Genomic DNA, 14,426 nt, shown 5'->3' with positions numbered 1-14,426 from the left:
CATTTAGTGTTTCTTCATTGCCAGGCTGTGATGGGTTTCATATGGATTGCATAACAGCGCTGCACTTGAAATCTTATTAGTGAAAATCCTTCCTGAGAATTCATCTGTTTTTTCATGGTAGTGTCCTGTCTTGTGAGCTCACTTGTGGGCCACGTTTTTTCTGTTTCTACATTCCTATGGCCTTTGGATGTGCCACAGACTTTAACAGCCACATGTTCAGTGTCTCTGCAACCAGTGAATCCATTCTTTCTTCCTTGCTACCAGCTCCAGCCACCTTAGTTCCTGGAAATGCAGCTACTAAGAGCCTGTGCTGCTGAAAGAGGTAAGCCATGGGCTGCCTAGTGTATGGCAGCATCTCTCGAACCTGTGAGGTGGAGAAGCCTGAAGGATCTGACTTCTGAAGAGCTGTCTTGGATGCCTGGACCACTGGCACTGGCACTTCTCCTACAGGTAAGTCCCAACATAATGCATTTGATTGCCTTTGCTTCCTTAACAACTGCAGCTGCCCTTGAGCTGTGATGTTGGTCCCTTTGTGTCCAGTTTCAAGGGAAAAGGACTGTGACTATGACAGTGCAGCCAGCTTTACCTGGTCCAGCAGTTTGTGGGATGCTCTTCTAGAAATGTGGTGAGACTCAGAGATGCTCTTCTTTATTTGCATAAAGTGTCAGCATAAAGTGCAGCCAGTTTCCAGTGATGTGTTATTACAGAGCAAGGCCAGAGAGAGGCATAGCTCTGCCCAGGATTTGTCTGGTGGCTCAGGACTGAAACACTCCTAATACTGCTGGCTTCAATGGAACTCCCTTGTGAATGTAGATGAGTCATTAAACTATCCCTGAACATTTTCCTTTTTGTGTTAGAAATGCCACATCCTACTGAAGTTTTCTTTTGTTATTCTGAAGTGTTGCTGTTTTGCTTTATTTTAAAGCATAAGTTTTTGTTGTTTCGGGGTTTTTTTCACTGTTGGTAGGGTTTTTTCCTGTATAATACTGGAAGGGATATTTCAGGCTGGGAAGATGGCCCAGGTGAAGCTGTCGAAAAAATTTATCTATTCCAGGAACCTTCTGTCATGTTTAATTAATAATAACCAAACCTGTATCTTGTAAACACTTGCTAAGAAACCTGACAATTAAATCAGGTACTGTAACAAGTCAAAGGTCTGCAGAATAAGGAGTAGTCTCCAAGTGCTTGCTGTGGGGAAATTCATTGGTGGGGACGAATATGTAAACAGGAGTTAAAAGCTAGGAAAGGGTGTATCATCTTCCTCACATAAGGGCATCATGTTCTTTGAAGCTGTGTACAAGTGGATCTCATTTCTTGCATAATTGCCCATATCAGGAATTTAGTATTATGGTCCTGTTGCTGCACTTGAGGTTAACATCCCACTGTGGTGTGAACTGGGTTGTTTGCAGGTCTGGCCAGGTTTATTTACTGCAGTGGCTCATCTTCAAAAGCAGATGAAATTCATTCCTTTGAACAAGAGCCATAGATGTTGCTGGAGCACAACAGCCAATCTGCAACTGGATTGTTTCATTCCTCATTTTGAGTGGATAGAGTTTCTTTGTATATTAAAAAGAATTAATTTTTTTCTTGGATACCAGATTATGTACTGCTCTAGGATCTCATGATCCTATCCTGGATCTGCAAGTTTGGTATAGGTGGGTTTGTTAGGAGTTACCTAAGGTATATAGTAATTTCACGATTATAAGCCGCACTGACTATAAATTGCACTTCTGGGTGTCGGCAACTTTTCATTCTTTGTCCATACATAAGCTGCACCTGATTATAAGCCGCATGTTACAATACAGAGTGTGATAAAAGGTATCTGTTCTATCATCATCTGTTGAGGGTGGGGACAGTGATCCTTATCTCAACGGCAGATATTCTGCTAATGGGCCATCCATTGAAACCAGGCAGGACATTGTTCTTTATCTTTTCACAACCCATCCTTCCTCCAGCCAGTCATTTTCTGCTAATGGCCCATTGAGTCCCACTGTGGGACTGATAAAATTACTGCATCCCATTGGAAGTTGCTCCAGCCAGGGGGAAGAGCCCAACATTTCTTACCAAGATAAAAACAGAGGTTTTGGGACACTAAGGGAGCCCTTTCTCCACTGGACTCCAGTGGAAAACTGGATTTCTCCACATCACCACTGGACCTCCAGAGAGAAACTGCACCTTCTACAGGAGCACTGCTTCAACTGAATCACATCACCACTGCAGGAGGATGCAGCCACCATTGAATGGGACTGCTACCAACACCCTGCCTGACAGGGTGTCAGGTTGTACTCTGACTTTGTCAGGGTTTGGAGTTTGTTTCTTTGTAGTACTGTATTTCTATTTTAATTTCCCTAGTAAAGAACTGTTATTCCTAATTCCCATATTTTTGCCTGAAAGCCCCTTGATTTCAAAACTATAATAATTTGGAGGGAGGGTGTTTACATTCTCCATTTCAAAGAGAAGCCTGCCTTTCTCAGCAGACACCTGTCCTCCAAACTAAAACAGCAACTTTTCCTTCTTTGTCCGTATATAAGCCGCACCTGATTATAAGCCGCACTTCAGGTTCGGACCGAAATTTTAGTCAAAATGGTGCAGCTTATAATTGTGAAATTACTGTGCTTTGGAGAGTTGCCCAGCAGTCTGGTTCACTGCTCATCTGGCATATTTGGTGTTTAGTCTCTCATTCAGCAGGGCTCAGTTCTTGAGTTGGTAGTGTGAACTAAAGGAGCAGTCTGCACGCTGTATACACAGGTGATAACACAATATAAAGAGTGTAAGTGAGCTGTGGGCTGTCAGGATGGATACAGTGAAAGGTGTCTATCTTTTGGGTAGAAATAAAAGAAGGCATTAAAATGCCCTGCTTGCTACTAGTACTCGGATTAGATGTTGCTTTTTATCAGTCCTGGTGTTCTACTTACAGCCTGGTTCAGACCACCATCCAGTATTAAGGATTATTTTGTGATGACTTGCCACACTGTGCTCTTCCATCTCAGTCACTGTTAATGCTTCTCTCACATTATGCATCTGCTGCTGCTGTTTTAAATGCCCTTCTGATTCCTTAAAGGATCACTTGTGACCATCGGTAACAAATCCAAGGCAGAAGTAGAAAAAAGAGATGGGGATGATGCTCACGCCTGCAGGTGGCAGGCAGCTGCTGCTGAACATGCAGGTACCTGCAGCATGCCAGGGGCAGTAAGGAATCCAGGGCAGCTGGAGAGCCTGGGAAGTAGGGAAAAGGTTTTGAAATAACTGAATGAACCTATCCACATGGCTTACTCTACCACCTTGCTTGATTTTTCTTATCCAGGTAAGATTAGGTTAAAATTCTGCTTTTTGCTAGCTTTAAATGGTTTACATTTTTTACATTTCTGTAGGAAAGAGAAGTGTTACAGTGCAGTAGAAGCAAATTAACACCCAGATGTTTTAAATATTGAAATACCTGGATATCTGTGAGATGATGAAGAGAAAGTGTATCTTTCAGTGTTGACTATCTCCTGGTATGTAAAAAACCCATTCTAAGATTATTTCCAGACAGTGAGTCACAGTCTTCTCTAGTAAAAAATGAGATTCAGGGCACTTTTTCAAAATATTTTAAAATAAAGCAGTCTTCTTTGTTATAGTCTATACTTCCCCTTTAGCTAGTTCATGTTGTTGTGGCACTTTTTTGTTAAAATTCTTTCTCCTTAGAGACTCCCAAGCTACCTTGGGATGTCAGAGTGCCAAGACAGAGTGAACGGTGCTGGGCTCACAGGTGGAATTCAAGCTGAATCTGGTGAAACAATTTTTTGTGTGCAGGCTCTGCATGGCTCAGGGTGTTACAAATGCTATGCAGAACTTCTTGAAATCACTTGGAAGGGAAGTCAGCCCTGGCAGCAAATTATCAGAACTTACAGCTTCATTCTAATGATTTTTCCTTAGCAGAAGTAAGCAACTTGGGATGATGGGTTGTTTGCAGTATTCTTCCCCTCATCTCCCTGTAAGAACTAACAACAAAAATATCAGCTGGTATCATGAAATGTTGTAAGGCAGGTAAGTGTACATTGTCCAGGAAAGGTTAAGGCTAGATCCCCACCCTCCCCCCTTTACCACCCTGACACCCCCCACCCCAATTGCACCAACTCCTCTTACCATAAGTTTTGCTATTAAACCTTGGGTGTGTTGTGATGATAAGAATCTTCCATCTTCTACCTTAACACATATATTGACTTGGGAGATTTTTTTTTTTCTTGCAGCTAATACTGTTAGATTTTTGGCTCGGAAAACCCTCAGATACCTAGGGCAAAATGTGCATGTTTAAAGTTCCACAGAGTTTGTGTAGCCAATCTGATTGTTAATCACAGTTTAATTTAAAGCTGTGTTTTTATGAAACACTGAAACCATTGGGTGGGTAAAGGACAGATTTTGATATCTTCAGCATGTTTGCAGACCTTGTTTTCACAATATCTTCATAAAATAATACCACTCTAGGAATGAGAAATTTGAACAAACTTTATGGAGGGAGTGGGGCGAAAACCACCTCATTAAATCCTTCTGGCAAATCCCCCGGCTGTGGTGACAGACTGGAACCGCCCCCTTCCCTGCCACAAGTGCAGGAATCCCTCAGCTCCAGGCTCAGCTTGTCTATCGGCTCTGGCATCCACCCACCCTGCAGGACCTTTGAGTGTCCTTGAGCCAGCAAAAGGATGGTGCAGTTGAGTCCAAAGATGGCAGCAGGACATTTTGGAGAAGAGTATCTTGTGTTCTGTGGATACAGAGAGCACCCACTCTTTCTTGGCAATCTGACACTAAATTTTCAAGCTTTATGGTCAGCAGTCTTTCCCAGCTGGCCCAAATACTATAGCACATATAAAGACAACAGGATAATTGTCACTGAGAGCACAATCACTATAGAATTACTCATGATACATGAGTATACCAGAACAAAATATGCATTTTCACTCGTTGTGTCAGGAACAGGATTTTCTATACTTGTTCTACTTGGGGACTTTAGCACTTTGACTCCCAACAGTTAAACATCCTAATGTTGAAAAAAATTCTTCCATTTCCTTCTGCAGGAGGTAATTTCTCTTCTCGGCATCTTCACGTGCGCGTTCAGAATTCCTCAGCTTTATCTCCAGCATTGTGTATTTCTTTCGTTCTTGGTCCAGTTCTTCTTCTAACCTAACCACTTGGTTCCTCAGGTCTGCACTTGTTTCTTCAATTCTTAAAACCAACAGAGAGAGGAAAAAAAATTATTTTTAAAGTGGATGGATAAATACAGCTGATAACTATAAAAACTCTTAAGAGGAACAACTTAGATTTAACATATTCTTAAGAGGCAGTTTTAAAGGAGGGAACTAAATACCATTTCATTACTGTTGAATTTAAGGGCAGAGATTCCTTGAAAGCTACAGCTTCCTTTATTTGCATCTTGAGAAAACTGCTCAAATCTTAGAAAACAATGCTTACTTTCCAGCACCTGACTGCCTGGCTAAGATGATGTACTAACTCCTCAGTTAGGCAGAGTTCAAGTATATAATTCCAAAATAATCTTTTAACCTCTGTTTTCATCCTGATACTGTGTAGCCCTATATGGATATCCAGTACAAAGGCACATCCTCAGGGATCAGACAGGAATGAGGTCACAGTCCTTCCTCACCATCCATTTGATGGTATTTTCTGTAAAGTTTGTCACTGACAAAGCTCTGAAGCAAAATTCAGAGCTTTTCACTCAGGAGGTCAAAGAACAAGGTTCATGGTTTATTGATTTCAAAGAAGCACACCACTTGCTGTTCTCCCCCTTGTGTTTCCCTGTCACAAGACCAAGTAGTGGTGTTAATATTGAGGATGGAATATTTTCAGATGGGAATTACTCATTGCTAGAATGTGAATTTAAAAATTAGGCTTTTACAATGAAAAATGCTCCTTCTCTAATTAAAATAAATATAACATTTAAAAATAATTTCCAACACAAAACCATCCTCACCTTTTCTTGAGCAGTCCAATACTCAACTTTGAAGCTGGGGTGTGGCATCCCAGTAGAATTGTGAATGGATTATTTTTAGTCAGGGTAACTGATTATCAAGGCCATGCTACTGCCTCCATAACAAAACAAAAATGAAAAAAAAGGGGACCTTGGGCAGTCCCAGAAGGGCAGAAGGGTCTGAATTCCACTTTAATACCAAGAGGCATTACAATGCATCACCTTAAACTTTCCTGTTCCTTTCCATAGAGCTAAAGATAGAAGTTTGATTACTGTCACTGTTTCCACAATGAATCAAAGTCATGGGTTCACTGACCTGCACCAATTTCAGCAAAAAGCAGCCCCTGTGGATGAAGGCAGACCTTTATCTCCAGCCAGCTGTCAGCTGGAATATGACACTTCTGAAGCTGGGAAGCTTCCCCATACACACACACATACCAGCTCTGAGCTGCCAATTACTTTTTCTACCACTAAGTTTAGGGGTCAACTACAGCAGCCTGGAATGAATTACACAGGGTCACAGTACTTGCAGCATGTCTACATTCACAGTCCTCTCCAAATACTTGCACTTTCTTAAGAGTCCCAGGTGGTAAACATGAATTACTGAAACTCAACAGAAAATGTCTGATAATTGTATTAACCTTGAGGGAGAAATGCTCTGGAACAGAGTAGTTACAGGCCATAAAACTTGCCTCCCTCTGACTAAGAGAGAGAAAATGGGCAGCTGATGAGAAATAACAGCTTTTCCATCAGCAAGTGTTCCTTACCTCTGCCTCAGGCAGGTACTCACTCTGCTCACTCACTACTTTCCCTTCACTTATGTACGTGCCAACAAAAATGCTCATATTCTTTCATTAAAATATGTCCTGCTAGATACACACAGTTCTGCAAACCACACAAGCATATGTACAGTTTTGGGGGACTAAATTATCTCCAATAAAATAAGGCTGGTGAGGCAGCCTAAATCTTTCATGCTAAGCAGCCTCCCTTCCTTGCTAGTTAGCTCCTGTCTTTCCATAGTAGCAGTCTGAAAAGGAATGTACTTTTGCACTCATAAATTGCTGCAGATGTAGTAAAAACGCTGCAAAATTTTTGAGAGCTGAAAAACTTGGCTTGAAATTCTTAGACTTGACAGCACAGTCCTTCAGGCTGTAACCCCGAACAGCTGGAGTCATCCTCTTTAATACAAAAAGGCAGTGATTGCATTTTGCCTGGTTTTACGAAACACTTTAGTTCATTAGACATTTTCCTCTCAGCTACTTTGCCCTGTGAGACCTGGCCAATTTAGAGTCCTCCCCTCGAGCCACAGTGCTCCCTGTCCTGCCCAGCTGCAGGGGAAAGGCAGGTGTTGGTGCTGAAGCAGCTCAACAGCTGGAACGAAGAACAGGTCTTCCTGGATACCCCTGATGTCAGCAGCTTAAGGCCCCATTGGAACAGTTTTGCTGATAAGAGGTGGAAAATCATCTCTTCCCCCAGGCACCAGGCAAGAATGTGCAGCTACATATTTCTAGGTTCTGCAGCCTGGTATTTCTGTTTATTAACCTGTATCCCTGCAACAAGGCTTGCCAGGACAGCTCTGCACAATTAAATATAAGGCACATACCCTCACCTCCCTCCCATTCTGCATCACTAGAGCATCTAGAAAAACAAACCATGTAAGCCATGAACTTCCACCCTCATTCACAGACCCTTCCCACATCCCATGCTAGCGACTGCTGGTGTTTCATAACCTCTTACACCTGGAACAAAACAAGGTGGGGCATTTTTCCCACTTGGGGATGTTAGATGGGAACTGAAAGTGCTGCACAGCCTGATTCTCCTTCCAGCTCCACGCTCCAAAGCACTACAGTGGAAGAGGCAGAAACACAACAGAGGCTGGCAAGTCACCACTAGAGGAAATCATAAAATAAAGCAGGAAGATAGCAAGAAGAGTTCCTACCTTAACTGGCCCATGGGAAGAGATCATAGTTCAGATACATTTTTGAGAAATGTAGAACAAAAGAAAGAAGCACCAGAAACTGCAGCCTAAAGCTGTGCTGTACAATCCCAACAGTCTTACGTGCTTCTGGTGCCATGTCTGGGAGACTGGCAGCATTTCATACCTCAATTTCCAATCTGAGTTGTAATGATTGAAAGAGTATAACAGTAACACCTTAACACAAAAGCACCCCAAACCCGGACAATTTGGGTAAAAATTGTGACTACAACCCTTCTTCAGTGCAGAGTACTGGTGCTGCAGAGCAGCATGTATGTATATGGTTTGCAATTTTGCACATGGCTGTATATTAAAATATATCTAATTCCTTTAAGCATCAATATTTCATGTGCCCATTTCCCAGAATGCTTTCCTAAAAGTCTTTCTATTATCACATACACTCATAAAACCTAATATACTCACACAAATGAATGACTCCCTTGTTATTAATACTTTCTACTTCTTACAGCCCCAGCCCTACACACAGCTCTCCTGAAAACTGAAAGGAATTTTTCTGATCTCAGCACCAGCAGTTATGCAAGGAAACACCAGCTGTCAAATGACACAGTTCACACTGTTCCCCCAAGCTAGGCTGCCCCATCAGCCAAGGACCACTCTCTACATCAGAAACCCAAAGTGAGGTTTCTATAAGTTCAGCACAAAAGGGCTGCTGAAAACATTACAGCTGAAATGCAGTCCCAATACCACCACCCCAAAAAAAAACTGTGAAAAATAGTCAAGAACAATTTCTTCAAGAATGCTGCTGTTGGGAAAACAACAAGAAGCCCTCATTTTTGGACTGGTCTGGTACCAGTTTCAGCACCTGCATTCTTGTTGAGGCTTGACCATCCTGGACCCCAGTTCCTCCCTACAAGATGTTTGCTTTGCTGTTTCTCTGAGGACACTAAGAGTAGACTTTGACATTACCTGTGCAGTTCTCATTTACAGTGAAAATACAGAATATGAACTACTGGATTTCTCTGTGTCATAGAAATTCCCCTGTGTTTTCTTTTTGATGCTCTCTTAAAGAAAGAAAAGTTGGATTCGGAGAGTAGCAAGGAAAAAGTAGAATCAAATCTGCTGTTACCCAACCCCAAACTTCAGGGCTGAGAACCTGGTACTTTTGGTAGCCCACACCCATGTTCCAACAGGTAGAATGTTGACAGAAGACTTCCTTGTGCACCCTGCAGATGACATTACCTTTTGATACTAGTCTCATACTCAGTCCTCTGTTTGCTCAGTTCTGTCTTTAGCTCCACCACCAAGCTCTGTAAGGCCCTGGAGCACTGGACAGAGTCTCGGGAAGCTGCAGCTGGGTCACTCTGTTCGCTGCTGCTGCTGCAGGCTTCAAACCTGTCCATGCTGTTCTCCAGATCTGCTGTCTTGACCTCGCTCTGGGACAGCGAGCCCTGAGTTACCCACTCGGTTTTTAGGGAGCTTAAAGTAGAAGAGTCACTGGCCCGGCAGGCTGGGCAGCTGCTCACTGAGTCCATCACGGAGATCTCACAGGATGATGTAGACCAGGTGGTGCTGGCCATGCTGTGTGTGCTGAGGGACAGGCTGGACGAAGGGACATTGTCATAAGTGGAGAGTCTTTGGGAGGAGCACGAGTCTTTAACTCGTTCCCCAGAGGCTGTCCGGCGATGGCCCCGGAGGGAGTACAGGCCATTCATCAGCCAGTTCCCGCTGGAGGAGAGGTTGGGGATGTCTAAGGATGAGCTGCCCAGCTTTGGACTCACAGACCGTGCTCCCTGCTGGCGGAAGGAATATTTCCATGGAGGCAGCGTCTGCACCCTTTTACTGGGGCTCGTGGCAGGCTGAGCTGATTTGCCACTGTGCTCTGGAGGAGTGATTTTCACTGCAGGTCCTGGAGTGGCCTCGAGAGCCACAGCATTGCCAGAAGGCAAATCAGCAGGGCTGGCAGCGCTGTTCTGTGACCTGCTGTCCTCCCCGTCCTCCTCAGAGATCCACTCGACAGTGCTGCGCTGGCGCATGGGCCTGATTTCCAGCTGGCTCCCTGGCACCTCCGCCTGAGGAACAGCAAAGATCCGCCCCTGCTCACTTATCAGCACTGTCATCAGGTGCTGAACCAGCGAGGTGCCTGTGGATGGAAAACAAAGGCCAGCAGGTGAGACACGCAAGACCTCTGCACTCACCCCAGCCTATTTGCACTCAGTTTATTGGTCTGAAGAGGCCCAGAGCTACTGCGTACTGAAAAAACACAAATTTCAGCTCAGGCCTTCTGCTGCACTCAGTGTATAGAGGAACTTGCTGGAACTATGACATCTGCATTATACATGCACTTGCAGAGGGTGTACAGCAAGTGCAGAAAGTGCTCACAATTATTTAAATCAACAGAAATGTGCTACCTCTGTTTTCCAGGAGTGGAGCAGACCGTTATGAACTAATAGAGAACACCACTTACCAAACCTAATACACAGCACTTCCTACAAACGAGGAAAACCTTTAGAGGGGTGAATAAGCAATTCTGTTTTTAAGTATTGCCTCAAATAGAGAATAAGGTAAACATACTTGCGTTCAAGGCAAGAGCCTGATTTTGTTGATGAGTTTTTGACCTAATAGCTAGATATACTGAGTTCACCTTCCACTTCTATTTTATGTCTGTGAATGCAGGAAGAGAATTAAATGTCTTGAAGATAAGGGCATTCCTAACAATTTAGCTGTCAAACATTAGATATTTCTATTTGAAATGCGTGGTTTAAATTTGCAGAGAGACACAATTAAAGTGCTTTTTGATAAGATCTCATTATCAGTTTATTTCAAAGATTCAATTACCCTGAAACTAAAAAAGAAAAAAGAAAATGAGTCTTTCAACTTCTATGTTACTTTTATCTTACCAACCACAACTAAATTCTCAACTATAATAAAACATTGCCAATCCTGTTATGAGAAAAAGGATTAAGTCTAAAAATCCAGCCTACACATCCCAATTTTTCTGCAGTTGAGATCTGTGGCAATATAGAATTCCAGGTCAGATCACTGTAGTGTTTTTATATGATGATTAACAGAGACCCAGCACCTGCACCCGCACAGAGGACAGGCACCTCTGCCATCGGGTGAGATGCAGAATGAAATGCCTGAGGTGATCTGAGCCCGGACTTGTCCCCTGTGCCAGCTGAGCAGAGGGCACACTGCTGGCCAAGGCTGTGAGAGCTGTGCCAGCGCTGGCCCGGTGGCCACTAGGGGAAGTCCCAGCATTGCACACAGCTGATTTCAGCTGTCCCCACCTCCAGTACTGAATAAGAAGCACTGCTCCTGTACTCCCTTCTCCTCCCTGATTTTTGTACTTCCACACCTCCAGGGGAGGGTATCAAATTTACCCTTAATAATATGGTCCACATCTCTGCGGTAGGCTTCGAGTCCCTGAACTACTATAATACATCAGGTCATACTCTGAAGTTGTCCTGTTGCCTTACAGTGAGCTGCCGTGGTGGGGGACACATCTGTGCGTCACCTGTGAGGAGCTAAAGGCACTGCTGCTGCTAAGGCATGACAATACTGGCCCTCTGTGAAGGATTTGCCTCACACAAAATGCCATGTCAGCTGTCCCTGACAGCTAGGGAGCAGAACCAGAGCCAAGTTCATGCATCCTGGGCACAGTATCTCCATCTGTGCCTGATTAATTCATCAATTCTTTTTGCAGGCTTGCCAAAATTCTACAAAACTTTATGCAAAAACCTTGCTAAAACTTACACCGCAGTAGTTGTGTTTCAATGCAAGCTGGGAGAGGAGCTGTATCCCAGCCCTAATGTCAGCCTGTTTGATTCATATGGAAGCAAATAATTTTAAAGCTTCAGATTTTTTACATCCAAAATTAACTGATTTTCAGCTCTTTTTTTGATTCTGTGAAGTTTTGATCCATACAGTTTAAATAAAAGACAACACTTCTAAGACACTTCTAGTTATAGCCACCGTGTCACAGCCAGAACTGCAGTGCTCTCCTCATGGCCTGGATGTTCTCTACAGGGAGCTTATAATCACTGAAATGCACCAACACTAAATGATTGCAGTTGGGTACTTAAGCACAGTGCTTCTGAAAAAACGGCTGAGCTTTCATTTTAACAGAAGGTTCAAAAAGAATTTCAAGGGCACAGAGGCATCTCCATATGGTGGAGAGACACTCCCAGTGCAGTGGCGAGTGGGATAAGATGCCAGCTGGAATATCCCTCACAGGCCCTGGTGAAAGGGATGGCTTGACTTGTTCTGGCTGTGCAGGCAACTGGTACAGCTACCAAGGAATGTATGGCTTTCAGTTAGAGCTCCAAAACACAGCTGCTGTGCCATCCCACCAGAACAGCACCTACCTTCCATCATGGTCACTGGGTCCTCCATTTTGGGCCTCAGTATGTTTGGTCCAAACACTGTAGCCAGGTTCTGGACACTCATCTTGTTAATGCTGGAGTGAGCCTGAACTTCATCAAGGAACCTTGAAAAGCCCCCCAGAAAAATCAAAGGATGAGAAAATTCATAAGTCACTTCTCAGACTATAAACATTCAGTTTTGTCCTGTTTTCATAAAACCCTGACACCTGAAATGATTCAAGGAATTACTGTAGCTCAGACATTCAGTATAACCCCAGGTCCTTCCTAGTGTATGAACCAGAGATGTTCACACAGGGTGTTTTCTGCCAGAAGTACCCACCCAGCAGGGACCCAGCCATCTACTGGGTCTGAAAGGACAGATTTTTGCATTTTTATAGGAATCCTCAAATTACATAGATTGATTTTGGAGAATTTTCTCTTACAGATATAACAGAAGTAATAAGTCATCCTTGCCTAAGAACTGGCTGCTGTGGAAAGAGCTTTGTGACTTGGCTTGAATTTAACAACATACAGATCACAGAATCACAGAATGGTTGGAGTTGGAAGTAGCCTTTAAAAATCAACTCTTTCCAATCCCCAGATAAAGAGGCAGCCCAAAAACTGGGAAAATCAGCAGAGATGAAAGGAGACAAGGCTGTGGGGTCCCTGGTAATCCAAGAGAAAGCCACTACTGTCCCCACTTCCAAACCAGAACAAATGCCAGACTGGCTACTCTGACTGCATCTGCGACTCAGCTTGTGTCATAAACCTTCCAAGGGTGCAGTATCTGGAATAAGTGTCTATCTTTAGTGATGTGTAGGTGCTTCTGAAATAAACAATCTAATGTATTAGTATCATTCGTGCCTACTGCCAAGGCTGCAGGTGGCAGCAATTTGCTTGGGTGATCCTCTTGGATAAACCAAGAGCTTCCTTCAGGCAGGCTGCATTCACCTCAAAGTTTTTTAGAGGTAACTTACACTGAAGTGGTTTTTGAATATTCATACTTTCAGAGTGTATTATTTGCATATAAGACAGCCTCACAAAACTTAGAGACTTTTCCAAGTGTTAATTAATTTCACTTACTTGCATATGTATTTGAGGAGGTTGTAGTTGGCTTGGGGCAAATTCTTCACCTGTTTAACCAGTTCCTGGGTACCCTGAGGGACAGGAAAAACAAGAAGCAGAGCTATTAATGTAAATGCTACAAAGCAGAGTGACTTTCCTTCAGGACTACAAAGTCCTCTTTCCACAGCCAAATGCTGAACAACAGATGATAACACAGAGGCTTTGCTTTAGAAGAGGTGTCATCCAGTGTGTTGTGCCTTACCAAAAACCCAATGTCCGGAACTTAATTCATTTCTCAGTTTCTCTTTCTTTAGTGAGGCCTGCCAGCCTTTAAAGCCTGCCCACTGGCATTGGTATCAGTGTACCAGCAGATGTGCCTTTGCCTATTTGAAACGTGGAGGCACTGAGTGCAATCCCATAAGTTTTAGTTTTCATGTGTCTCAGATTCTGTACTGCTTTGGTGTGTAATTCTGAACTTCATATAGTGTTACCAAGTTCTCTTCACAGTTAGTCAGACAAAACAATCTTTTTCCAGTCTGAAAACCAAGGACACTTTTGCAGCCTCAGGCCCAAGAATTGTAAACAGCAAATTGAGGAGAGCAGTCTGGAAGGATGGGACTTCTTTACCTGAAACTGTAATTTTACAATTAACCCCAATAGGTAAATGGACCAAAACTTATGAAAGTGTGAAAACTCCTGACCAGGTGTCCATCTTGGGTCCATCTTGGGCAGAGCCCCAGCCAGGCTCTTGTAGTGCCCAGGGTGTATCCTTTGAAGGCCTTTTAATAAATACCTGCTTTATTCCTTTAACTCTGTCTAGCCTCTGTTCTAGGTCAGCCTCTCAAGGCATCAAGTGCAGTATAAATACATAGCAGTAATGCTCACTTGAGCAGAGGAAAGCTTTTTCTTAAAAATTCTACATGAGCCCAAGTCAACTGCCTCCTTTTTAATGACATACTTCCATTTGCAGTCATTCTGACCTGGGACATACTTCTGTCTTTACATTAAAATGTAAGATGACACATCAGCTGAAGGACTGACTTAAACCCCCGAAGCTACTTAAATCATCTAATGGAAACCTCTGACTCAGAGGCTATTGTCCTGC

General features: G+C 43.3%; 1 protein-coding gene across 4 annotated transcripts in view; it reads right to left on the bottom strand.

Moving 5' to 3' along the window:
• Positions 1–4,467: 4,467 nt before the first annotated feature.
• ARHGAP22 (Rho GTPase activating protein 22) overlaps positions 4,468–14,426 on the bottom strand; it is a 128,522-nt gene continuing 118,563 nt past the window's right edge. For all 4 annotated transcript variants that reach the window (XM_033066149.2, XM_033066150.2, XM_033066151.2 and 1 more), the window contains 4 exons: positions 13,340–13,413; positions 12,260–12,381; positions 9,135–10,035; positions 4,468–5,199 (listed from right to left, as the gene is read on the bottom strand). In XM_033066149.2, the coding sequence (XP_032922040.1) occupies positions 4,971–5,199; positions 9,135–10,035; positions 12,260–12,381; positions 13,340–13,413 (1,326 nt within the window). In that variant the 3' untranslated portion in view covers positions 4,468–4,970. The remainder of the gene's footprint in view (positions 5,200–9,134; positions 10,036–12,259; positions 12,382–13,339; positions 13,414–14,426) is intronic.

This window comes from Catharus ustulatus, chromosome 8 (assembly GCF_009819885.2).
Source record: "Catharus ustulatus isolate bCatUst1 chromosome 8, bCatUst1.pri.v2, whole genome shotgun sequence".
Classification (NCBI taxonomy): domain Eukaryota; kingdom Metazoa; phylum Chordata; class Aves; order Passeriformes; family Turdidae; genus Catharus; species Catharus ustulatus.
This window is presented reverse-complemented; position numbering and strand designations above follow the sequence as displayed.